The 25,154-nt window shown below is 43.4% G+C and overlaps 1 protein-coding gene across 2 annotated transcripts in view; it reads right to left on the reverse strand.

Annotated features, from left to right (window-relative positions):
- Window positions 1-25,154, reverse strand: part of APBA1 (amyloid beta precursor protein binding family A member 1) — a 201,525-nt gene that overhangs the window by 22,820 nt on the left and 153,551 nt on the right. For both annotated transcript variants that reach the window (XM_037495037.2, XM_054689746.1), the window contains 4 exons: window positions 17,351-17,446; window positions 12,858-12,897; window positions 9,493-9,638; window positions 340-372 (listed from right to left, as the gene is read on the reverse strand). In XM_037495037.2, coding sequence (XP_037350934.1) covers window positions 340-372; window positions 9,493-9,638; window positions 12,858-12,897; window positions 17,351-17,446 — 315 coding nt within the window. The remainder of the gene's footprint in view (window positions 1-339; window positions 373-9,492; window positions 9,639-12,857; window positions 12,898-17,350; window positions 17,447-25,154) is intronic.

Consider the following 25,154-nt stretch of genomic DNA (forward strand, 5'->3'; position numbering starts at 1 on the left):
CCAGCAATCTGACAATCCACAAATCGAACAGACCCAAGTCCCTGCCGCATCAATGCTCCTGCATGGTGGGAACTTTCACACTCCTGTATGATTCATTTAGCATCTCCAATCTGGTTCCTGTCATTCCTCTGAAGTGAAATGACTAATGAGCAACAGAAAACAGCCACTTTAGGCAACTGAGTTTTGAGAAACGTTGGCTTATGGGGGCGGTTCAAAAAGAAATCTGAACAAAAACTTGCTGGATGCAGAAAACAAAAACACGAAATAATAAAAAGGCAAAACATAAATAAATGAAAAGACAGTCATAACACCAAGCTGATGAAGTTGTTTGTACTGCACCTTCTTTCTGCTTTTGGCTAATTTCTGGGCCATCTGCTTAGCATGGAACAAACAGAGACAGGAGAACAGTTAGAAAAGAATTTGCAGAGAGACTCAAAGTCAAAAAGGGATTTGACAAACTAATATTTATCGAGCATTTCTGTGGGAGGAGGACTGGCTTTAAAAAATCCTACTCTCCAACTGATTTCCTAATTCAGAATTTAGTAGGGCACTAGGAGGAAGGAAATACACCAAGGTGCTTCCTATAATAAACGGAAACTAATGTTTGCAAAGAACCAACTTTTGGTTCTGTTGATTTTCTTTACATGCTTGTAAAGAAGCATTTTCTTTACATGCTTTTTCTTTACATGCTTGTTTTCTCTTTCACCTTACATCTTTATTCTACTTTCTTTAGTCTGCTGTTTTTCTCTAGCTTCTTGAAATAAAAACATGAATTATGGATTTTCAATTCTTTTTTCTTTTCTAAGATGCTTATTATGAACCTGCTTCTAAATGCTGCTTTAGCTGTATCCTGCCAATTTTGTTATGTTACAATTATTTCATTCAAAACATTTTCTAAGTTCCATTGTGATTTCTTTTTTGAACCTTGGATTCTTCAGAGCTGTGTTACTTTCTGAAAATACATTGGGGGATTTTCTATCTTTTTGTTACTGGATTCTGAATAATTCCATTGTGGCCTGAGAACATACTGTGATTTTAAACAGCCTAGTGCATGCCTGACTTTGGTGAACATGTCATGTGGACTTCAGAAGATGCATTCTGCACTTGTTGGGATAGCATTCTATTAATGTCAACAAGTAAGTTAAATCAGTTATATGAGTATTGCTTAAATCTACTAGGTACTTAGTTTTTTGTCTGCTTATTATACCATTTACTGAGAGAGATGTGTTCAAATCTCCAGCTGGAATTGTGGATTTGTCCACATCTCCTTTGGTTATGTCAATATTTGTTTTATCTATTTTATAATTATGTCACAAGATGCATACATATTTAAGAAAGTTATGTCCTCCTGTTGAATGGATCTTTTTATTGTTGTTCCTCTTTATCACTAGTAATACTTCTTGCCTTACAGTTGTATAACAACTTAGCCTATATCCAATGAGGAATGCCTATAACATTTCCCCCTCTCTCAAGTAAGAGCAGAGATTCTGGGGCTGGATTGTCTAAAGCTAAATCCTGGGTCTGCTACCTGCGAGTTGTGTGACTTGAAGTCACTGAATGTCTCTGTGCCTCAGTTTCCTCATCTGTCAAGTGAGGATAACAACGGTATCTACTTCATAAAGGTTATTTTGAGGATAAAGTAACAATATGCAAAGTTCTTAGAACAGTGTCTGGTACATTATAGACACTCATGTTTATGGTTACATGACTACTGTGTGCAATTTCTCAGCTTTTGGTAAGGTTTGCTATATATACACAGATCTTGTACAAATAATGGTGAGTCAATGGCCAAACCACAAACTGTTGTGATGGGGGTGGGGTGGAGAAGAACTGCTCTCACATTCCTTGGTACTCACCTGGCAGAACTCTCTTTTGCTTTCAGCAGCACATCTCTAGTTCATTAATGACTGAAATGTGTTGTGTGTACTAACTCACTGTAGAGAAACTGAATGAATCAGCCATCCAAACACCAAACAGCTAATCCCTGATACACCCAGAAAACTAGGGCAGCCCCACTCCCACACAGTCACTCCCAGCTCTTCTTGTGGCCACAAGTTCATGGTGAACAGTTGGAAGGAAGCAACTGTGTTATCCTAACAGCTGCATGACAGTGGGAATGTTTCTGCATCTGAGGAGTGACCTACAGTGGTGCTACTCCATGCCACACAGATGTCCACATGGAACCTGAGTCCTCTAGGGATGTTCTGACCTGCATCTGTGATGATCCTCATGCTAAATGATGCTAGTGCATGTATGTGTGTGTGTGTTTTCTACCCCCTTCCTTGAGATGATATGGCAGTAATCCAAGAACTGCCATTTCTTCTGATACCAGACATAACAGTTACTAGTCAGAATTTCCTCACTCTAGGGAACCAGTGATCTGAAAAGGGTCTTTTCAAAGGAAAGTAAGTCTGCCACTAATGGAATGGCCAAATTCTGTTTTTCACTAAAATGAGTGATGAGGGAGAAGATCCAAAAAGTGAGCTGGGTTTCATGAAAGGCATTCTGAAATAATGTTTAAGTTAAAAATATTTTATACACTTATAATAGTATCCTCATTAAATCATTTATGGTATTCAAGTGCCCTGAAACAAATTAGAATTAAAAACTGAGGTGGAACATTAGAAATGAGGAGGTTGGAGTCAGAATGAGAAACTGGAGTAACAGAGGTTCCAAGAGAAAGGTGAGGCCAGCATGCACCTGGAACAAGGAATGACAACATCCATTTCAATCCCAAGTCTCATGGGAGTGATCTTGGCTTACCACCCAGCAGCTGTGTGAAGAAGACACAGACTCTTGCTTGGGCCACCGTGGAGGGCCCACTGGTGGCGACACTGTAGATTAGTCACGCTGGAGAGCCTCCTGCCTGTCGGAGCTTTTCTTGCCCCAGCTGACGTTTACTGAGCCCACATTATGTGCCAGGACCTGCCTAAGCATTACAGGCACCAGTGTAAAAACTTACAGTAACCCCGTGAGGTAGGCACTCCATTAACCTCATCTTTCAGAAAAAGAAATGGAGGCAAAAAGAGGCCAATTTATTTGCCCAAGATCATACATTCTTTTAAGGCCAGAATAGAGCTTCAGACCTTGGAAATCTCATTGTATCCTCCAAACCACTAGTTGTGCAAATCTGGCAAGTTTCTTATCTATAAACATCTCAGTTTGTCTATAAAACAGAGTTACTATCCCCACCTCACACAATCCTCCATCCCCTCTATTCTGAGGAGTAAAGGAGCAGAGAAGGACCTGTTCTAAGGGTCAGTGTCGTCTTTCCTAACCATAGGCTCCTTTCTTCCAGTCAGATGGGCAATCACATGGCTTAGACAAAGCTACGGCGACAGCAATTTTAATTCTATCTACAATTAAATAATAATTTTGGACATTTAAAGAAAATCTATAAGAGAACAGAAAAATTTGATTTGGAGGGACAGGCAAAGACAGACATAAGAATATTTGATAATGAATGCGCCTTACAAAAAAATACCAAAAAACATCATTTGTGAGCTAATGACATGAGCTTCACAAATGTAGAGAGAATGGAGACATGGACACCACACTCTGCGTGGACATGAAGCGGGAGGGGTTCCACGGTCACCCGTCTTCTAAAGAGCAGAGAATAGACTGGAAGTGAGGGTGGAATGAAGCGAGGGGAGAAGGCAGACGAGGGAGCTAACTGCACTAGCTTCAAGTCTGGTTGTCCAGATGGAGTCAGGCATGACTCCCCCTCTGGGGGGCAGGGGGTGTCTCTATTGGAGCACTTGAGATACTGGCAACATGCAGTGCTGAGCTTTGCCCAGAAGTTTCTCCCAAACATGTCCCACAGAATCCTAGCAAAGACACTTTCACAGGTATCACACAGGGGCAAGTATGCTGTATTCAAACCAGGGTGGGGCCTTCTAGTTAAAGTGAATAATTAAATCTTAGTACAGGCCTTGTCAGAGCCTTTACTGGGAAACCACCTATGGCAAATATCTAAAAAAGTCTGTGATGCAGCGTTTTATGACATTATTTGCCAATGGAATCCTAGAAGGCTGCTCAGCACAGTGGGAAAAAGGGTCGATCCACCCTTCTCAAAGGCAGTGCCTCCCTAGCTGCAGTGTACACCAGTGTCTCCTGGAGTGCTGAGAAAAACAGGTTCCTGCCCCGCCCCCTGACACTGAGGTATGGCCTTAGACTGTATTCCAACAAGTTCCCAAGGGAGGATGCTGGTCCAGGAACCCCACTTTGAGACCTATGTGCTAATGCATTCCTAAGTTATATGGGAGCTTCCTGGGAGGATACTATTTCTTCTAAAAACCAACAGAAGCAGAAAGGCCACATAGGGAAGGTTCAGAGAATAAGAAAAAAAAAAAAAGGCAGATGTTTTCTAATTCTGCTATTGCATTCAAACACACCTATTTCTCATATTTTGGTAAATGGAAAAAAGTCTCTTAATTTCCTGTTCCTCAGAAATGGGCCTATCCTCATATATCACTGTTACCTAAACTCCCTTATCAGACTGCATGGTTCTTAGCAGCAAGGACTGGGTTGTGGTTAGTTTTTATCTCCTACAATTATGTCTGTCCCAGGGTGTGCACAGGAACAGTGGGCTTTCTGAGCTAAATTCCTTTGTTTTCTTCTCAAGGAGACATGTAGTGAAATTTCAACTCTAAATTCTCTACTCCTTTAGCAAATAAATGTGTACGTACATTCCATGTTAAATTAAGAAAATAGTAATGCTGAAAATTCCAAGTATAAATCCAGCAAATACTATTCAGTCTAGTACACAGCTGGTGCTCTGGAGGGACAGAGACCAGGACAGAGGCACGGAACAGAATTCAAGGCTGTCTGGAGAGGGAACACCCTGCTTCCCGCTCAGTGTTTGCTCAGAGACCAGGCACCACAAACATTCGGACTGACCTGGAGGCAGGATTCTCAGTGAGGCGGGCCCCACCTGCGTGTGGGTCAAACAAACAACACAGGTAGGGGAAAGAGAGGGGGTGCTTAGTGGGCTCCCCATGGGAGGGAGCAGAGGAGGAAATCTGAAAACAAAGGAGGAAGCTACTCTGCCATTGTTTAGGTGTGAGCATGAATCAGAAATTACCAATCAGCTGTGGACAGAATATTGCTAGAGATTTCCACATAAATCCAGAGCTTTTCTTCCCCCATCCTTCCTGGAGGGACAGTATAAAATCTGTAGCCTCACTCTGCTCTGCCTAGAATAACTCATTCCTGACAGAGCATCTATAGGAAAAAGCCTGGCTCCACCTCCCTGAGAGAAGGGAGGCCTGCTAGGTGGGCACCGGGTACACACATCCAGGACCACCCAGGGGCTCTTCAGAAATCCTCTGGGCCCCAGGTTTCCTCTGTAGGCGATGAAGTCCCTAGCATGCTACCTGCCCACTAACTTTCTAGGAGTGCAGAAATAAATCAAGTTTTCTGAACACAGCCGTCTCTACTTAGAATTTGAAAAAGCATCAGGCTAGTTATAAAGTCAAACAATCTGATGGGCATTTAAATGGATGTAAAAGGAACATGAGGCAGAAAATATCTAATGACAGACAACAGTTCTTTCAGATGCACAGAAGCACGTTATAAATGATATCTATAAATGAAATGTAACCATTTAATCTTACCGCCTATAATGAAGTCCTCACACTAGAGTAATGTGCTGTAAAAATAAATATATGTTTTCCAGATGGCTATTTTTCTCTAAGTAGGCCTAGAATGGATTTATAATCAGACAGACTATCTTATTCTGATCGACAACGCTAGGCAATCTTTTTGCTCAAATGATTTGTGGATCTTGTTAATACCCACCCTTTGAAGCTTCAAAATAAACTTCTGGTTTCTTATAGGGAACTGGACTTTAAAAAGGGAAACAACACTCTTAGACACCACGATGCACATAAGATCTAGTTCCCAGTACACTTGGCATTGGGTGAGTGCTGGTACTGGGGCAATGTGGTCTGCTCTGAAGCTTCACATTGGCACAACTCTCAAGGTCACTGAGTTTTACAGACATGTCAAGGCAGTGGAAGGACACAGAAACTCTGCCTGCAGGAGTCAAGGGCTACCAGTCAGGAGACCAATAAGCAAGTTCCTCCAAGTGAAACCCAAGCCTTAACGTATTTGCAACCTTGACTACAGAACCTAGGAAATGCTAACCTTAAAGCAGCATGCAGTTTTCTGTCTCAGGGTTCCTTTAGGGGTGGACTGTTGCTCTGCTCTGGAAGATTCATCTGCATGGGCCCTGGTAGCTCTCCTTGAGGGGCTTGGGGAGGACACATAGGTATTTTGGTAGAAATAAATCTTTGTCCTATGGCCCATCCTGGACAATATAGGGCAGCCAGCATACCTGACTCTGGCCTGCTGCCAGTAACAGTGCCCCAGACGCCACAGCAACCAAAACGGCTCCCTACACATTTCTGAACACCGCTTTTAGAAGCAGTCCCTGGAGTTAGCAAAACACACCAGGTCCTTGCTCCACCATCAATCTAATAGCATCACTAATTTGGGAAACTAAGTCCAGTGGCGGGGGGAAAAGGTTTGCCTGAGCTGCTCCACGGCACCATGGCCTGAGCATCTGTTTTGTTTGGCTAAGCAGCCTGCACTGACCTCAGACTGACACTAGCCCCAGAATGTGCCCCAGACAGAGACGGCAGCCCACCGAGGCACCAGCAAATGTGAGTTCCTGATAGGACTCCCTCAAAGCCCTGTGACCAGCAGTCTGTCCCACCTCTCACTCCCACTGCCCATCCCTCAGCCCCTCAGCTAAGACCCACTGGAGTTCACCAAAATCCCATACTCCGTGGTTGGAATTGAGCCAAGTGACCTTAGTCAGGAATCCCAGAGCCCTCCACCCATGACCCTAACAAAGGCACATGTCCCCGGGCCTGGCTCTCTCTACCTGCACCCTCCCACAGCTTCCCCACATGGCCCTTCCAGGTGTGCTGGGTACCTTCCTCCAGGGACTCTGAGTAATAAAACGTCTCCTGCTTGATTTCTCTTGAGCTCTTCTGTTCACCCTCTGGCACCCTGGCCTCTACTAAACAAATGTTAATTTAACAAAACATGCCGCCATTTGGTAACTGTGAGACTTTGTGGAGTCAAAACTATGTCCCTGGGGACTTTGTTTTTACAGTTCTCTGCTCTGTGTGAAATAGGGCAGGCCAGTGCCTGAAAGCAGCTTGTTCTCTCACAAAGTTGGTGTGTTCCTGCTTCCAGTGCTGGGCCAGGGGGAGCCTAAATTAAGCAGATGGAGCAGAGGTGTGAGAGCACTGATGTCACTTCTTTATGATAAAGGGAGGGGAGCAGGGAAGAGGCCAGGACACACTTGGGCAGGCAGCTCCACAGACACTGGACATTCTACTACTGACATTATTGAGTCTGAAAGGCCCAGAAGATCAGGTTGAGATGTTTTCATGGAGCTGTGCTGTTAGCTTCTCAGTGCAGAGGCACTGGCACTTTCCTTGCAGGAAGTGGACCTTCCTACTATCAATCATCCCAGGGAGGCTGATTTTGGGAGAAGGCATGAACACTAATAAAGGGAACCTGGTGGCTGCAGGGCCTCTGAGGCACCGACAGTTTTGTATATCCTGGATGAGGTGGGGGATGATCCCTGAACCTGGAAGACTCCGGTAGATACATCACCCTGGCCTATGGGTGCTGTGGTAGCAGCCCCCCTTAATGCAGCTGTAAATTGCTCTCTAGCTTATACAAGCTAATTTCTGAAATGTCAGTGATAGCAATTAAAGTTGCACGTGCGCTCACTGTGCTATGATGGGTAGTTATGGGAAGGGCCAGGGCTGAGCTGGGGAGGGGAGAGCCTCTTCCAAGGCAGAGGCTGCCTAAGAGCAGCAGTGACTCCTGGAGGCCTTGGTGGCAGGAGCTACGGAGAACAACATGATGAGGAGAAGGGCCAGGACATTCACACAGCACAGGGCAACTGCAGGATGACTGGTGGAGGGGGTGCCTAATGGCAACTGAATGGTAGGCTAACCCTCCGTGTCCCTGCAGTCCTGGCTTTGCTTATGATTCTAGTTAATACTGGCATTATGGGACCAGTGGATCTATGACCGTAACATCCACAACATGGCAGAATCTGGGTCATTGGATAACCTGGGACCAGCAGCACCACCTTTGCCCTGCACAACCTCTGTGAATCTCTGCTCCCCACTCCTCCTGCTCTTCTCTGTCATCTCACCCCTCCAGGCCTCCCTGCCCTCCTAAGGCGCTCAGTATCCCACATACTTCTCTCCTACCCAGGCACTCCATGCATGTGCAATGGCTGATTTCATTCATTTCTCATTTGGACTGCTGAGTGCAAAGGTGAGTGCCTCACATTACAAATTGCTATTTTCCCTTCCACTAATGACCTTGCACAACCTTGCACACACCGGTGCTCAAGAAACACAGAGATTTTGGATTTCTACTTGGGCTTCTTTCTCATTCCATGTTGCCACAGACACCAGGATGGGAACACACAACTTGGGAAGGTGTGAGCGAGAAGATGCAAAAAAGAATGGTTGCTTGAGGAAGGAATGAATTTTGATCAACTGAAACTAGAGAAAACCACTTCCAGCATGTCCTAACCTATCCCAACTTGCTGGAATACCGGGTCTGGGGTTCAACAGTGATGCTTTCTTTCCTTGTCCCAGGTGGAAATGGCCTCGTGCTCCAGTATGGCTGCCTGGTGGTTCTGGGTGTGGTGGCATCTAATGGCAACAGAATGGTGGGCTAACCCTCAGTGTCCCTGTATCCTGGCTTTGCCTACGATTCTAGTTGATACTGGCATTGTGTTATTCCAGAGTTCTGCATGTCCATGGAATCAAACAGGTTCTGGCTGGTTCAAACTAGTTGGAAGTATAAACTAGACAAAACAGGTTCACTCCTTCTACATCATGATAAAACAGATTTCAACAGGTTCTGACTGGCCCAAACTAGCCTAAGCCAGGTTAGCTCTGCACTGACTTGGTCGAGCTAGCCAGGTTAGGTCTGATCAAGAGATTTGTTTCACTTGAAGTAAGCCAACTGGGTCTAGCGTGGGCAGAATCAACAGGTTCAAAGCAAGGAGACTAGTTTGAACCACACAGTAACACACATGTGTAAGGTGCTGATCTCCAGCTGTCAGTGCAAACACATTGACACACATCTCATACTGGAACAAAGTGCTCCACACCTATTTTTCCTCATCATATCAGCTTTTCAATGTGTTTGATCGTCTGTACTTTTTCTTAAAACTAGCCATTAAGAACAACCAAGATAAATCGTATTTGTATAACAAGACTCCAGTACACTTTGGAAATCTTTTCTCTTTAAAACCTTTTCTCTTTAAAAATCTTTTTAAAACCACTAGCAGGTCATAATATATAAGCAGTGCCCTCAGTGTCACCCCAATCCACTCTCCTCTAAGCTTGGGACTAGATATGTGAGGTGCGGGGTGAGGGCTACAGACGGCTCTGGTGCCTGCACTGCCAGCCTCCCTTCTCAGAGCACACAGCGCCCTCTCACCTTGATCCTGCTCACCGCCTCCTGGGCTTGCATCATGCGCACGTTTTTGGAGGGAGTTTTGTCCGAGAGCAGCTGGGTGGAGCCAAGGTAATTGGCAGCAAAAATGATTCCATCAATCAAGTCTTCAGGGTCACAGGGTCCAGGAACTGCAACACACAGAGCCACTGCGGTAAGTGAAGTCACCCCAGGATGGGACCCGCAATGGCACATGTCTCCCCCACCTCACAGGTGGGCCAGTTCTGGGGACCCCCGAGGAGGTGACTTCAGGTCTACTTGCTTGTCTTGGGCATCCCTGTGTCTGCCTTCACTTGCCCCTCATTTTCAAACAGAAGGAGCAATTCTTAATCACTTCACACTTTACTGTGAGAAACAATGCAAAGGTTTATTTAAATATGAAACATAGATTCGATGACAAAGAATGTCCTCCCTCCTGTTAGACTGTGAGCTCTTTGGGGACAAGGACCATGTTCATCTCTAGCTACCTTATAGTGCCAGTCAGCATCTGTCGCCCAGAGAGCATCAAATAGATGAGAGGAGTCTGTCTTACTAGAATGCCTCACTGTGGAGCAGCTCTTTTACTTGCCATCCCTTTTCCCCTCCCCCTTCCATTTTATCCATAAAGGGAGAAATACATTTTATAAATTAGAAAATAGGATGTTTCAGAATGTTTAAATTCCTATAGTGGCCTCTGACCCCAATTCTGCTAGACAGATAACATTACCCTAAAATTGTGGTCTCATGCCACCAACCAGCCTGCGTCCCTACACGGATCAATCCAAGGAAAATCAGCATTAGCTACTCTCAGTGATCAGTCTTTTAAACCCAACTTTAGTTTTCAATATTTGAAAGGATTCTAACCATAAACACCTGTAAACCTAACTGAAATTAAAGCATGTCTGGGACTTCACGATGGATGCATTAAGAAGAGCATTTTAATTCTGCAATAAGAACATACATGTATTTTCTTTGACTTGACTGCCATACTTGGGGAGACTAAAATATACCTTTTAATCCACTGTTAAAACCCCAGGGTCTTAGATAACTTGAAATGGAATCAATTTGCTTTTTCCTTTGGTGGAACCAATCTGAAATGGTTTTTATTTTTATCTTTAGTTATCAAGCTCATCTTGAGCCTAAACAGTTGCTTATCATGGCCCCTGATAAGTAGCTTATTTATTCATTTTTCTAAAGCCAAGGTGGCAGTTAAGACAAAGAAATTAACAGTGATTTAGGCCAGGCTTTCAGAAAGCATCTGTGCAGCAGTGATATAAAGAAGCCTCTCATTTGTCTTATTCTCCACCTTTAAAAGAAAGGCCTCTGGACAACGCTGTGAGAGGCACATGGCCTCACCTGCCTCCTTATGCCCGTGATTTACATTTTTTTTCAACAGTCACATGTTTCCCAGCCTGAAATGTTTGAAGATGTCAGAAGGTATACAGTTTAGCGTGGGGGGAGGGGAGGAGGGGAAAGCACTAGTTTGATTAAAGTAATGTATGGACAAGTTTGGACCAACACTATATTTTGTAAAAGGTAAAAGATGATCAGTCCTCTATTACAAACTTCTGCAATGGATTTATAGTAATTTATCATCATTTTTGACAATTAGATAGTGAGAAAAAGATACCATTTGGAGGTGACTTGAAAAAAAACTCCACCTATTTTGTGAAAGTAATGAATGTTAAAGTAAAAGAAAAATCAAGCAGCTTCTCTACGGACTTTCAATACCACATGGGCATGTCCCATTCAGTTTTTGTCACATAAGTGTGAATATGGGGACATATTTAAGAGCAATCCAAATAATAATTCAGTGACCGTATAAATGTCAGCCACTAAGAGACAGCAATGCTGACACTAAACAAGTTATGCATTTGAGATATAACCTTATGCCAATTATATCTTTCAGGGAAATTGATTATAACCAAATGTCACTGTCATAATAGATTCCAAGAGGGGAAAAAAAGCTCTAATTTTGAGAGTTCCCTGTAGGCTCAGTGTTAGTATATTTTTTTAGAGTTAAAAATAATTAACATTATAACTGTTCTAAGTCAAGAACTGTAGGCTCCATTTTGGCATTTTGGGACATGTCTTCCCCTTCAGTGACACCTTTGCATAGTTCTGTCAGTCAAGAGGCACACAGCCTCCTCACCCTCCCGCTCATGCTGGTTTGAAATCTCTAGGCCTGGAGGAACAGATAGGAGAATGGAGTTTCCAAACTTCTGAAAACCCCCAAGGTACTATCATGGAATTTTGAGCTTTGCAAACATGATGTAAAGGATTTGTAGATTACTCAAGAAGAAACTTGAATAACTGAACTAGAACTACAAAGCCTTTTTCTGGGTTTCAGGTCCGAGGGTCAACAGAGGCTAGTGACTCCCAGGAGCTCATTCCCAGCAGTGAAAAATACCAAGATGGTTCCCAGGATCTACAGGTCAGACAGGACCTCTAAGTGATTTTTGGGCATATCTTGGCCCTGACAAAATCCTCCTGCAAGGAAATGACGATCCACTCTACCAGAAATAGCATCTGCCATCATCTTTGACAAAGGGTCTGTGCCCCTAGCCAGGGGGGGATTTTGTGGGCATGAAAAGCTGGAGCTCCATTTGTGTGGCCTGACCTCCAGTGGGAGTGCATGGCTTAGGCTGAACTTTGGCCCCAGTAGGCCTTGTAGCTGGGTGCCCTTGTGCAGTGGAGAAGGTGCAGCTATGTGTGGTGACAGGGAGAATAGCAGAGTGAGACTGCCAGCGCACAGTCAGGCTACGTGCCAACTGCGTGCTCTTTAGAAAGTTACTCACTGGACAGCTCAGTTCTCTTGTGCATAATATGAGGATGATGATAAAACACATCTCATGATATGCAAGGCAGGATTCAATGAATTATTACATGGAAAGTGTTGTTTAGAACAGTACCTGGCAGAGAGGAAGAGTTTGATAAACGTTACTAGCTCACCCAAGCAAGAGAAGGGAATCACTGGAAAGGTCTCTCTGTCTCTCCCCGCCCTCAAATAAACTTCGTTAAGGTTTGCCTTAGTTAAGGTTCAAATACCCTTGAGTGGTCCTTGATGGGTGCAAGAAGTAGTGGGCCAGAGGTAAAGAGAATTGGGTTTCAGATCTAATTTGATTGCACTAATCTAGCCCCCAGCCTCAGTTCTCATGGACACAATCAGCAGAGGCAGGGAGAGGTGCTTGGGGATGTTCCTAGCTATTTTCCTTTAGTCTAAGATTCTATGTCTAAGACTGTTTACATTGAATAATTGACTTTGTGCCTTGCTGCCCCTCTATCGTGTTAAGGCCTAGTGTTTCAGATACCCAAAATGCTAAAAGATTCATGAATCACCCAAAGCTCAGTATTTCCTTTTTGGCTCTTACCTTCAACATAGGTTGGGAATGAAGCCAAGCTTTTTCTTGACTGTAATTAAAACAAAGAGGTTTTAAACAGGGCAAAGCATAATAAAAAATGCATTAACACAACCATTCATGCAACATAAAAAAATAAATATATCACCAATGGCAGATATTAACCAGTTACCAAACATTTTGGTAGAGAAAGCAAACTGTGAATAAACACGTGCATTTATTATTAAAGGCTACCCAAAGTCCACCCGTTCATATTTAGATATCTGAAAACCCTACATTCTACAGAGAGGTCTGCCAATTTAAAATCTCCTACAGACCAAAAATCAGCGGTAGCAATAGCAATAAGGAGCACTCAATTTGCATTCTTAAGACAAATTTGGGTTTCTAAGGGAAAAACTGCTGATTAGGAAAAGTACGAACAATATGATCATAGGTTGAAATTGAGAATTCCCTTGGAGAATTTTATTTCCACTTTAGGTCTTGCAGCAGTGATCTCTCACTGTGCTACAATTGTTTGCCAGAGTTTTTATCTTTTCCTTTCATCTCCTACTGATTTATTTTATTTTAAAAATTCCATTATAAAAGTCATTATTGTGTGTTACCTTAAAATGAGAACACATCAAGGGACTAAACGAAAAATTCTGGAATTTCTTACATTAAATAACACCTCATAGTAAAGGCGGAGCTTCCAGCAGCACTGTTGGAGGTTGACATGGTCAGTTCTAAACCTTCTAGAAACTGAACAGATGGCAGTGTAAATGCAAACTCTTAGAGGGGCAATGTTTACCATTGGCTCCATTCACAAGCAATGTCCTAGAGCTAACTATGAGTGGGAGAAGAATAGGAAACTCATTTTTGCTTCAGTCATTAATAAAATTTATAGTTCATATGTCAGTGGCAGGGAGGTGCAAGCATCAGGATTGGAGAGCTAACGTAAACCCAAGAGTCCCTTGAAAGGGAAAAAAGTGGGGGCCTCCCTGGTGGCACAAGGGGTTAAGACGCAACCTATGAAGCAATCCGCAGCTACTGTAGCACGAGTTCTATCCCCGGCCAGTCAGGAAGCTACCCACAGTGCAGCAGACCTCTCCTGTCTCATCTGCTGGTCTCCTTAGCAGTGTATTTCAGTCAGTCTGTCTGTTCTGCTCCCCACTCTGTCTCTGGTGAGCTCTCTCACCTCCCACACCTCTAGCCTGTACCCTAGTTCTTGTATGCATAAATAAATAAACCTTTAAAAAAAAGTAAGGGCAAAAAATGGGGTTTGCATGGCTGAGCGTTATCCTCAGACAGTGTAATGATTTTCGCTGTTAAGAATCTACCAGATTGTTAAGTGATCATTTAAATTTGTATATTTTACAAAGAGGGGATCCAGTACTGCATGGCTGTTCAACAGGTCAATTAGAACTGTTGCCAGACACTGTTCCTGATGGGTGCAATGTCCTGGGAAGTAATTTTATCTCGCTGTTCTTCATATAGTGCTCTGCACTTGGGAGATAGGAAGGGCAAAGGGGTAATGAATTAGTTAACACTTGCACATTTGAAAAGATAATAGTGCTAATTATTATGTGAAAAATTGGAGGCTGTTGAAATAAACTAGTTTTAAGACTATGACTCAATTTCAGAAATGGCAAGAACTAAACGCTAACTACTCAAAACACTGGGCAGGGCAATAAACCTGCTGCAGATGTGCTCACTGCACCGTACACCACAGAGGGGAGTTTTTGTTTCAGAAAGGATCACCTTTAAAGAAACTTATGAGGAAGGAAAGATCACTAGCTGCTAATGCATTTATGGAAAAATGTATACCAAAGGAAAGCCAAGCTCTGTGGATGGAAAGAAAGAGAACTCACATTCATTTTACTTTCTATTTACCCAAGTGAGAAGGTAGGGCCCGATGAGTGCCATCAGCCTAGTCTATCTAATTCTGTTTGTTTTAAAGGAAAAAAAAATCCTTAATTTTATGGTATGCAGAAGGAAGGTACTTCTTCATAATGACCAAAGATTTAAAAAATATTCGTCTCCGAGCATCTTCCTGTCCATGTCCTCAGTACCAAGGGGCCTGGGGTAAAAAGAGTTTGCTTTGTTTAATCAAAATGACTTATGCTCCAGGTATAGCCAGAGAGCCAATTCAGATTTTTGGGGGGCTATTAGGGTACTTTTCTGAATGCTAATCTCAAGGAAACTGTCCAGACTTTAGCAGACGCCACAAAACAATTACTTTAGTCTATAGCCCTAAAAGCTTCCATTTTATTTGGTGCCATGCAGAGGGGATTTGGCTCATTTACTTTAGTCTCTGGGGTAGTAAATTTTTTTTTTTAAAGAGTTTTGTGAAATGAAAGCATCTCTAATTATCACATACAAAGAGGATTTTCATCATTATTTCTAAGAATATGCAGAAACATGTGCCAACTCCTGTAGGAACTGAGAAACTAACAAATTTGCCTTGCATATTATCATGTCTGATAAATAATCAGGTGCTGAATATTGACATGTCTGATTAGCCCTTTGTTTTCTCACATGTGGACAGAGATGAACATCAAGTTGATCCTTAACATTCAAGAATTAATAAAGCCACAGTCAAGAAGATAAAGGCCAAAACCTCTGAGATTTTCAGGGTGAGGGGGTGTTCACATAGGTCGTGTGCAGGGTCTGGAGTCCTGAAAAATGGAAGAATGACGTGCAAGCTGCCTTGTTTACACAGCAGGTTTTGCCCCAATGATAGCAGATTCTGCTGTTGAGAGCCTGGGCCCTCAGGAATTCTGAGTTCAAACCCTGGTCTGACAAGTTGAGAGTTCTGAAAACTCAGGGTAAGTGACCCAGCCTCAGCTTTCTCAGCTCACAAATGAGAACAATAATACCTACCACACAGAACTAACTTAAGGATGAAATAAGATATTTCCTATGATTTGTGTAGGTCACTGCCTGAACACAGCAAATCCTCAAGACCTGGGGCCTCCTGTTACTGTGTGATCTCCATGGCTGCCACGCTGCTCCCGATACTATTTGTCACCACCTATCTGTGTACTAAGAATAAGGTACAGAGCAAAGGTGTGGGAGAAGGGCCTACGGCATCCGTGACCCCATTACGCCTGCTATGTGGCCTAGGATCTGAGGATCAAAACCACAGGAGGACAAAGTATATTTCAATTCTAAATTCTCAAGTTGCTAGCTATCATCTCAAAGATGGCCTCCTCATATCTCTTTGTCTTAATGTGAAAAGAATAATAAAAAATATACTTTTATCCTGCATGAATATTTAATGGCAAACGTATGTATGTACAATGATACCAGAAGGGTAAGTTTTAAATGAGATCTTAGAAGCGACCTACCACTCAGGTTAAAACGGAGATTGCTTTCTTCCATGGCATTAAATGTAGAATTATTAGGGAAAGGAGGGGAAAGAGAGACAATCACTTATAATGTGGCTTACCTCTTTAATGCACATCCTCAGTGTTGATTAGGCAGTATCTATTTTTAGAGTGAGCTGAGCCCACACACAGATTCTGCCGCAGGCCAGTATCATTTACCTGCTGCTGATTCCTGAATAGGTGGGGGGTGGCAAGGAGCTGGGTGTAAAAGGGCCGTGGGGGACTGAGGAAGGCAGTGGCTACCTTCAGGAAAAAAACATTTGCCCTTTTCTAGCCCCAGAACCTAAGTGTGAGTAAGGAGCATCTTCTTAACTATCCTCTGCCAGGGCTTAGTTTAGCTTCCATAAGCAGGGCAACTGTGTGATTTACTATCCAAGAGGGCCCTTCAGGGCTCCACTGTCGAGTGCCCCTTGCCACACAAGCTACTGAAGGGAATTAAAAAGGAAGCAGATGAAAAATTCAGTTCCTCCATTGGACTGGCACAGGTGGCCAGTGACTGCATGGTGGACAATGTGACATTTCCATCATCACCGAAAGTTCTCTGGCCAGGGCTATCCTAGAGAAGGAAGGGGCGCTCACCAGGTGCACTGCTTGGACAACAGCTGTGAAGTGGCATCACCTTATGTACACCCAGACAAGCCCTCTTGTCATGAAAGATACTTCAGTGGGGCCTAAAATAAAAGGGCATTTAAGAAATCAACCCACCTCTCAACCAGATAGCATGGTGAGCTCATGGAGTATGAGCCCTTAGCTCCATGAGGAAGAATGCTGCTACACAGGGGCCTGCAACCAACGTCCAGAGCATCTAATAGAGCTTTCTGCAGTGAGGGCAATGCTTGGTGATCTTCCATACAGTCCAGTCCAGTAACCACTGGCCACCGAGCACATGACGTGGCTAGTGTACCGAGGAAGTGCATCTTTCATTTTGTTAATTAAAAGCGATTCGTGGCTAGTGGCCACCCAATTGGCATGGCTTTAATCACGGACTTCCCCGACAGAGGAGAAATTAGAAGTTTGACCCCCCCCTACTCTTGGGGGGTAAATTGGGTCAGAAACTGTAGGGGAGGCTAAAGAAAGCATAGACCAGAATTAGAATACAAGAGAGTGGGCTGATGGTTCTTGGAGCAAAACATACCCTACCTCTTTATTTGTGGAGGCCTCTGCGGGGTCACTAGGATGGAGGGGTGTGCTTGAAGACTCTGCACCCAGGGGTGAGGAACTGCCAGGAGATGGAGACTGGAACACAGCAAGGGAATAACACAGTGAGCAGATAAGGCTGAGGCTGAACACCCGGCCTGGTGGAGGGACTGGGGAGAGGAGAAAGTCAACACATTTCAAAGAGTATTTCAGCAGTGAGAAAACTTCCCTGGAAAGAAACTGCCAACTGTACATAAAATATTGGTTTTTCAAGCTTTGTTTAAATTCCTGGCCTGGTTTCAAAGGTGCTCTCACCACTCAGCTTCCCTCTACCCACTTTAGGTCAAGTGTTTAAATAAAGACAGCAAAAGTTGAGTATCAAACTTATAGCTCTAGATGAATAACGCTAATAATGATTACACATGTGTAGTTTTAAATTTTTTCTTAGTGTAGGATACACAGACTGGGCTATAAATATCTTATAAATTCACCAAATATAAAAATTACAACACCTAACATGAAAAAGGCAGCTGGAAGTGACTCTGAATTGGAAACCACACTCTGGTATTTTTCTAATCTCTTCAGATTTCAAATATTTTGTCTGATTTAATCCGCAGGTCATTGAAAATTCAGAGATATTTTAGTCTACAAACATTACCTTGGTCTCTCTTAGAACAATACCAAAATCATTTGCTTAATGCTATGTTTGAAAATAAAGTTACAAACAAAGGTTCTGGAAGGCTGAACCCCATCAGGTGTTACCAGCCCTGGCCATGGCTTGGAGCTTGAAGCACAGAGGAGCTGCTCCAGCGGGTGCCTGACACACAGCTCGTACACTCCTGCTGAATGAATGGCCACAGAGAGAAGACAGGCATGGGGAGGCTGGTGCAGACTCCAAAAGCTCTTGCCAGATGATACCCCAACGTTTCTGTGTTCTCCTGCAGTCTGGGGAGATGAAGGGAATCTTCAGCTGAGTCAAGAATTCTTAGAGTAAGAGGTCACTGCTTCACGGTTTGCTGATGTTTGACAGAAGACATAAAGCAGAAACCACACGAGGATCTGTTCTGTGTTGGAAATACAAGGATGTGAACAAGGGCAGGCAAGTACTGGGCAAAAATGAAAAACCAATGCCAGTGGTGGCTTGAACCTGCTTGAGATTGTACCCCCTGGGGAAGAGGCACATAGAGACATCAGTAAGATATCTCTGCATGGAAAGAGAGAATGTTTCAGAACTGCTGAGGAGAGGGGTGGGGGGAACTTTAGTATCCAGAGGGGGTTCCAATAGGTATTGTATGAAATCATGAGAAAAAAAAGTAAATATTTTTTAAATGCCTGTGTTGCAGGAAACAGGGCACCAAGTGACTTGAAGGATGAGGCAGTGGATTGCAGTGTTCACAGTGACGTGCTGTAGGGTCAAGGTGTGGATTTGTTTCCTGTCAGCCCATGTATCTGATTCTAGACAGGCAGGAGAGGACCAGTGAGCCTCTTAAACACTCATGGCAGATATCAGCCACTCCACTGTATAAGGTCAAGAGGACAGGCTGAGGGTAGCAGCAGACAGAAAAGTGCCCAAGGCCTGTGGTGCCTGCCTTTAAAAAGAAACAGAATTTTTCATCTGGCAAGAGAGTTGGTGGGTACTTGCTGAGTTAGCTCCATGCCTGGCCCACTCAAAATTAATATAGTAAAGCTTTCATGAGAACTGAAGGCCTTCATGATCTTCCAGCTTTTCAAATTTAAAGAGTTTCCTTAGATAGGAACACCTCTCTTTCCTCAAGTAATTTTCTCTGTCATACAGATTTTACCAGTTTAGTCCCTGGGAGAGAGAGTGCAGTTGGTTTTTCTTTAATTGGTTGGCTTGAGGGCCATGTTAACACCATCATTAAAAAAAAAAAAAAAAAAACCCAAACCACCAAGCTCCAGAATAATCCCAGAGTTTCCACTTGTCTATTTTCTGTTGCAAATCTTCTTAAAACAGACTCTGCAATGTTGAAGGTATGAGATCATCTCTGGATAATGCAAGACAGGTTGCGCAGACAGTGGGTTGGATGGGCAGGTGGGACCCCACAGGCAGGCTCAATGTGATGCACGGCAAGCTTTGTCAGGGACCACTCCCATCAGGTGCCATGCTCCAGCTTTCTGTGCACCAAGGGGCTCATTCATGTCGCCATCCATTTTCATGTGCAGTTACGACCTCCCTCTAGAGAGTTCTTTCTCACTCCTTACTACATCCATTGCTCAATTTGAAAGCACTCATCTTGCTGAAGCTTCCTCAGACTCTCTTCACATACCATTCTCCCCTAATGCCAGGTTTTCTAGTTGTCTGCTAGTGTATGTGCCCCTCTTCCAAGAGCTTCTGGGTCCCAAGGGTCCTGCCTTACTCATGCTCATAAGCCAAGCATCTACTGTGGGTTTTGTAAACCACTGGCTCTCAGGAAACATTTACTGAGTAAATGATTTCAACAGTTTCTAGCTTACCATTTTTCTAGCCTGCAGAGCAAGCAGATTCATCACTGCTCTTTCATTATTTAGTCATCAACAGTAAGTCCTTTTCTAACAGAGCATCCCTATGCGGCTATATGTAGAATGTTGCCATCTGCATTTTATTAGAAAATTAGAGCAATGGTCTTTGTCAGCAAAGCTCTGTTACAACAGAAAGCTATCCCAAAGCAGACCCACCTGTCTGGCTTCCTACTCACCACACCTGACTAACCAAGATGGACAAATGTCCTCAGAGAAGACATAGCCTCCAGGGAGCCTAAACAAGGTGTTTGGGTGCTTTGTGGCGCCACTGAAGGGGCGTTAGAGTCAACTCATCTCAAATGTCTGCTTTAAAGGCCCTTTGCTTCCCACTTCCAACTTCTGCCTCGTTATACTCTAAGAAGTGGACAAAAAAAACAGAAAAAGGATACTTTTTACTTTCAAGTATTGTACTTGAGGCAAAATTTAACCAATAATATGTTATACTAAGAATAAAAATTGTGATTACCTATTTATCTGTCTGTTTATCATGCCTTCTGGGTTACTGAATGGATACTCGATTTTAAGCAAATGAGACCGAGAGTGGGAAGCAAATGTGGACTTGGAAAATCATACAGTTTAAGTGCCTCATGGGATATCTCTGGGAGGGTGTTCCAAGGTGACTCAACTACTCCCTTCCTGTTCTGTATAATTAGGGGGGGGGGGGTCTCCTTAAGCTCAGCAACTTGTTTTCTGCAGACTACATCCTAGCAGATTCTTCACTACTATGACCTAAATTGTACTGCCAACTTCAGAGGCTCCACAAAGCACTACTGTCAGCCTACAGACTTGTTCTTCAATGCCAAAATATCCATATAGAAAGTAGATCATTCATTTGAATTCCTGCTGTGCATCTCCTAGGAGCAAACTGCTGGTGGTGATGGTGCAAAAAAGACCTCAAGGAATTTTCAGGTTATGCTTGTCAGGGAGAAAAGCAGCACACAGATAATTATCATTCATTTATTCCTTCAATAGACATTTCAGTGCCAACTTCTGCTCCTAACATGGGGTCAGGAAGTGATGAGAAAAGACTTTTGGTCTTGTCATCCTTTCCAGATAATGGAAAGAGGCAAATATGTGAAGCCAGGGAGGGTCTAGGGTGCTAATTCTTATGTGGGGATAAGAATTGGGAGGGATCAATGCTACAGGAGCGGTGGGCGTGCATGAGCAATGCTTCATGGAGAAAGTGATTCTTCAGTGAATTCTTGAAACCTGTGCAACATTCTCGGAGTAGGATGGGATGGGACAGGGAAGAGTGGAAGGTTTTCGAAACAGGCATGGAGGTAGAAGAGAACAGCACTGGGGGAAGAGAAAAGTGATCTGAACAGCAGGCATCTCTGGAGCCCTTCCCATGACACAAAGCAGCTCCTACTCTGGAGGGTGTCTTCTGGTGATTCATTGGCCTTTGTCCTCACTGAAGAAGCACCCTGTAGGTCCTTAATAACTACTACTTGAATGAACTGGAAAATCTAAAGGATTGAGGGACTGAGTTCTCACTTTCACCTTCGTCCCCCTTCACCCTCAGACATCTGCATGAAGAGACTGCAAGCTGGAAAAATTTACAGACCCTTTGAGACCACCCCGACACTAGAGGTAAAAGATCTCTAGCTCTTTCCAAATGTATAGTGCTCTTTTCAGGAAGGCCAAGGGATGGAGCATAGCCCAGAGCAAAGCTGTGCTTAGGAGAGGTGCAAAGAGATCTAAACAACTTGGAAGAGCTCCAGTCAAAAGATACAAAGGAGTGAGTTCTACATGGGCCATTCTTTCATTTATTTAACATGGAAGTGCTGCCAGCCAGAGGAAGCCCAGATCCCTGCCTGGTCTAGCAGGTAAACAGACCTACAAGCAAAAGCAGTGGTCACTGTCTGAAGCCCGCAGGGAAGCAAAAGTCCCAGTAACACAACAGTCACTAAGGAACAGGCTGCTCGCCATGTCAGTGTCCACCTCAGCAGTCCTCAAACACCAGCATCTCGCGGGCTGTATCTTTGTCAGCTGGTCTCTGTCGACTGTGGTGACCATCTGGTCTTACAAGGCAAAAGCAAAGCACAACAGCAAATGTGTAGCATGGTAGAAGTGCAAATATTGCAAAAATAAATAAAAAGCAAAATTTCATAAAGTCGAAGAAGGCAAATAAAACTGTTGAAACCAGATACAAATAACTTAAGAGCCGGTCGGTAAAGTTACATAGGCTAACAATTAAGAGGAAAATGGAAAGGATGATGGCAGTGGAGGTACTTTGAAAGAGCAGGGATGGAATATCAAACCATTGAGAGACCCTTGGAAAAATGGAGTCATTATGTAAATACTTTTGCAGGAATGGTCCTCCTTAAGAAGAAATTGTTAGTCATTTAGGACAAGGAGGGGGATGCCCACAGAAAATTAAATGGCCAACTTTACCCAGAAGCCCAGGAGACACTTGTCAGAGTCCACAAAGCCAGGAGGAGGAGCCAAGAAATACCCAGAGAGGACAACAGCATATTATCCCAACTTACAGACTCAGAACGCCTGAGGAGGGCAAGAAGCAGCAAAGGGGGTAAAGGCAGACCCCCATTCCAACCTGCTGCTGTGGTTCTTAAGGCTATGTCCCAGGTTTATAGGTGGAATGACTTGGCAACTGCTGCCTAGACCACTAAGCCAACACCATGGCGGCACCTATCAGGACACCCTAGGAAGGGATGAAGTGAGCAGCCTCCCCCACCCCACTTAAGCCAGGAGCCCCCTGCCTTTCCTCACAGTTCTTCCTCCCTGGCCAGCCCAAGACCTCTTCCTGGGTGTCCTTTTATTCTCTCTAAATAAACTTTGCCTTTGCTAAAGATGTGGCTTTAATTCCCCTGACATAGTCAAGGATTGAGAAATCTCAAAACCTAGGAACAAATGGACCCTTTCTGATCATGCTGCCAAAGTCACATGTAAATTGAAGGTGGTTATTCTAGTGAGTGAGTCAAGGTGTTGAAGTGCAAACTCTACTTCTACTCAGTGAAAAAGAAAAAAAAAATAACAACTCCCCAAATCAATATTTTTCTAGGAATTCAGAGTAGGAATTATACCCTGCATGTAAATAGTCCAAAGATGTACTAAACTTATGCAATTTTTATCACTGTTTTTAAGGTGAAATTATACCTGCTTCAAAATTTTGGTCCTGGTTTTAAGTAAATCTTCAGTAGCCTTTTGAAGGCCTCTTCCCCATGGGTTAAAATGTGACTTGAACAGAGACCCTGCCAGCATGTTGGGGGAGATGTGGAGGAATCACAGAAGCCTCTCCCATCATAGTGCTCCTCCACAGGACTCGGAAGGCCCTAGAACAAAGCCTTAGATGCTTGGTCTAGTGTTCCAAGTCACCACAACCTGGTTTTCCAATAGCAGGGTTCATCTTCAAAAGCATTATGGGGTTCTAGGGAACAGCAGCTATACTTCTTTGAAAAAGACTTTGTTTTAAAGGTGTAAGTTGTAACTGAAAAGCAAGGGAGGTCCAGCTCTCCTGCTTTCAGTGTTTAAAAGGTTATAGGGGCAGGGAGGGCACAGTGCAGGGTCTCTATGATCCGGGCAGAGGGGTGAAGGAGAGTTCTGGAGCCCTCGGTGGCTTTTCAGGATTTTACTGAGCTTATATCAGGCACACAGCAGGCAGGGATGCCAGAGGGCGGGGAGGGGGGGAGAAAAAGACTTTGTTTTAATTTTACATTGAAGCAGAACTACTAAAATTATAACTTAGGTTTCAGGGTATTAAAGGGGTTAAATGCTCACGCCCCAGCGTTAGGCAGATCAGAGTCTGAATTCTGCCTCTACCACTCAGGACTCCGCCCCTGAATAGGGTACCCATACTCTGATCCTCCTTAGAATTAGGGAAAAGGGTACAACTGGGGTTGACCTGAGGATTAAATCAATAATGCACACAGGATGAGATCAGTGACAGCACGCACAAGGCATGCAATCAATATTTGACAAATTTTAAAATTCCAACAGGCACGAAAATGATTTCACCCCATGGGTGGGGTATTCACAAGTACAACACACGCCCACAGGGATGTTTTCTATATATTATATTCTTTATTTCCCTTTGGGTGGGGTATTCACAAGTACAACACACGCCCACAGGGATGTTTTCTATACATTATATTCTTTATTTCCCTTATTAAAATTTTATTCATGGATAAGATTACAAAGCACACAGAAGACTCTATAAAATCATATACCACAAAGACACTAAATTAATTTAGGAGCCCCCAAGACTCTTAATGGCACACTGCTAAGTATAATTTATTACTGGCTACAGCTGAGGGGTACATTAAAGGCTATGTGCAATTTTTGGCAGAGCCACTGTCTCCCATTCAAGACAGCATTTTGGAATCTGAGTGTTTTGAGTGATGCTATTATAGTGATTGATTTACAAAAAACAATCACGTGCATATGCATTGTTCTAGTTAATTTACAAAGCAGGTCACATATGACCCAGATATTCAACTGTTTAGGACAACTGGTGAAAGACCCTGGCCAGTTCTAGCAACTTTGATGAATCCCAGTATATAACTGATCCAAAGAAACTCAGTGACAAAAATTTTACTGCAAGAAAACAGCAGGAACCAATAATTCTTTAAAAATTACATAGTAATTCTTGTATTACATGGACATTCTTTAAAATTACCAAATATATCTGGACTGGGTTTAGTAATTTCACCTATGTGGAACAACCCACAGAACCTGACAATAAGGTTGGGGCTCACTTTCGTTAGTCACTAGACAGCCAGCATACTACATGAGATAAGCACTAAGAACACATGAACCTTCCTCACCAGTGTTTTGGACTGTATGTTTGTGTTGCTCACACTCAAATTCAAGCGCTGAGACCCTAATCCCCAATGTGATGGTATTAGAAGGTGGGGTCTTTGAGGGATAACTAGGTCATGAGGGTGGGGCCCTCATGATGGAATTAGTGCCCTCATAAGAAGAGAACTTGCTTCCTCTGTCTGTCTCTGCCAGGTGAGGACACAGGGAGAGGCCTGCCATGTGCAAACCAGCAAGAAAGCCCACCAGAACCTGAATCTGTTGGTCCATGATCTCAGACTTCCTACTCTCCACAGCTGTGAAAAATATATTTCCCTTGTTTAAGCTGCCCAGTCTATGGTATCTTGCTATGGCAGCCTGAACTCATTAAAACAAGATACTTCTAAGTATCTATTTACTCTCATTTTTAAACTCAGTTTTAATAACTTCTGAGCAATTCATTTTTCAATTCAAAAACTTTAGTCATCCTTTGCTCATAGAATGAGTAACAGACTCTTTGACATTTCAGGCA

This window comes from Talpa occidentalis, unplaced genomic scaffold (genome assembly GCF_014898055.3).
Source record: "Talpa occidentalis isolate TD23 unplaced genomic scaffold, MPIMG_talOcc4v2.1 talOcc4.7, whole genome shotgun sequence".
Taxonomy (NCBI): domain Eukaryota; kingdom Metazoa; phylum Chordata; class Mammalia; order Eulipotyphla; family Talpidae; genus Talpa; species Talpa occidentalis.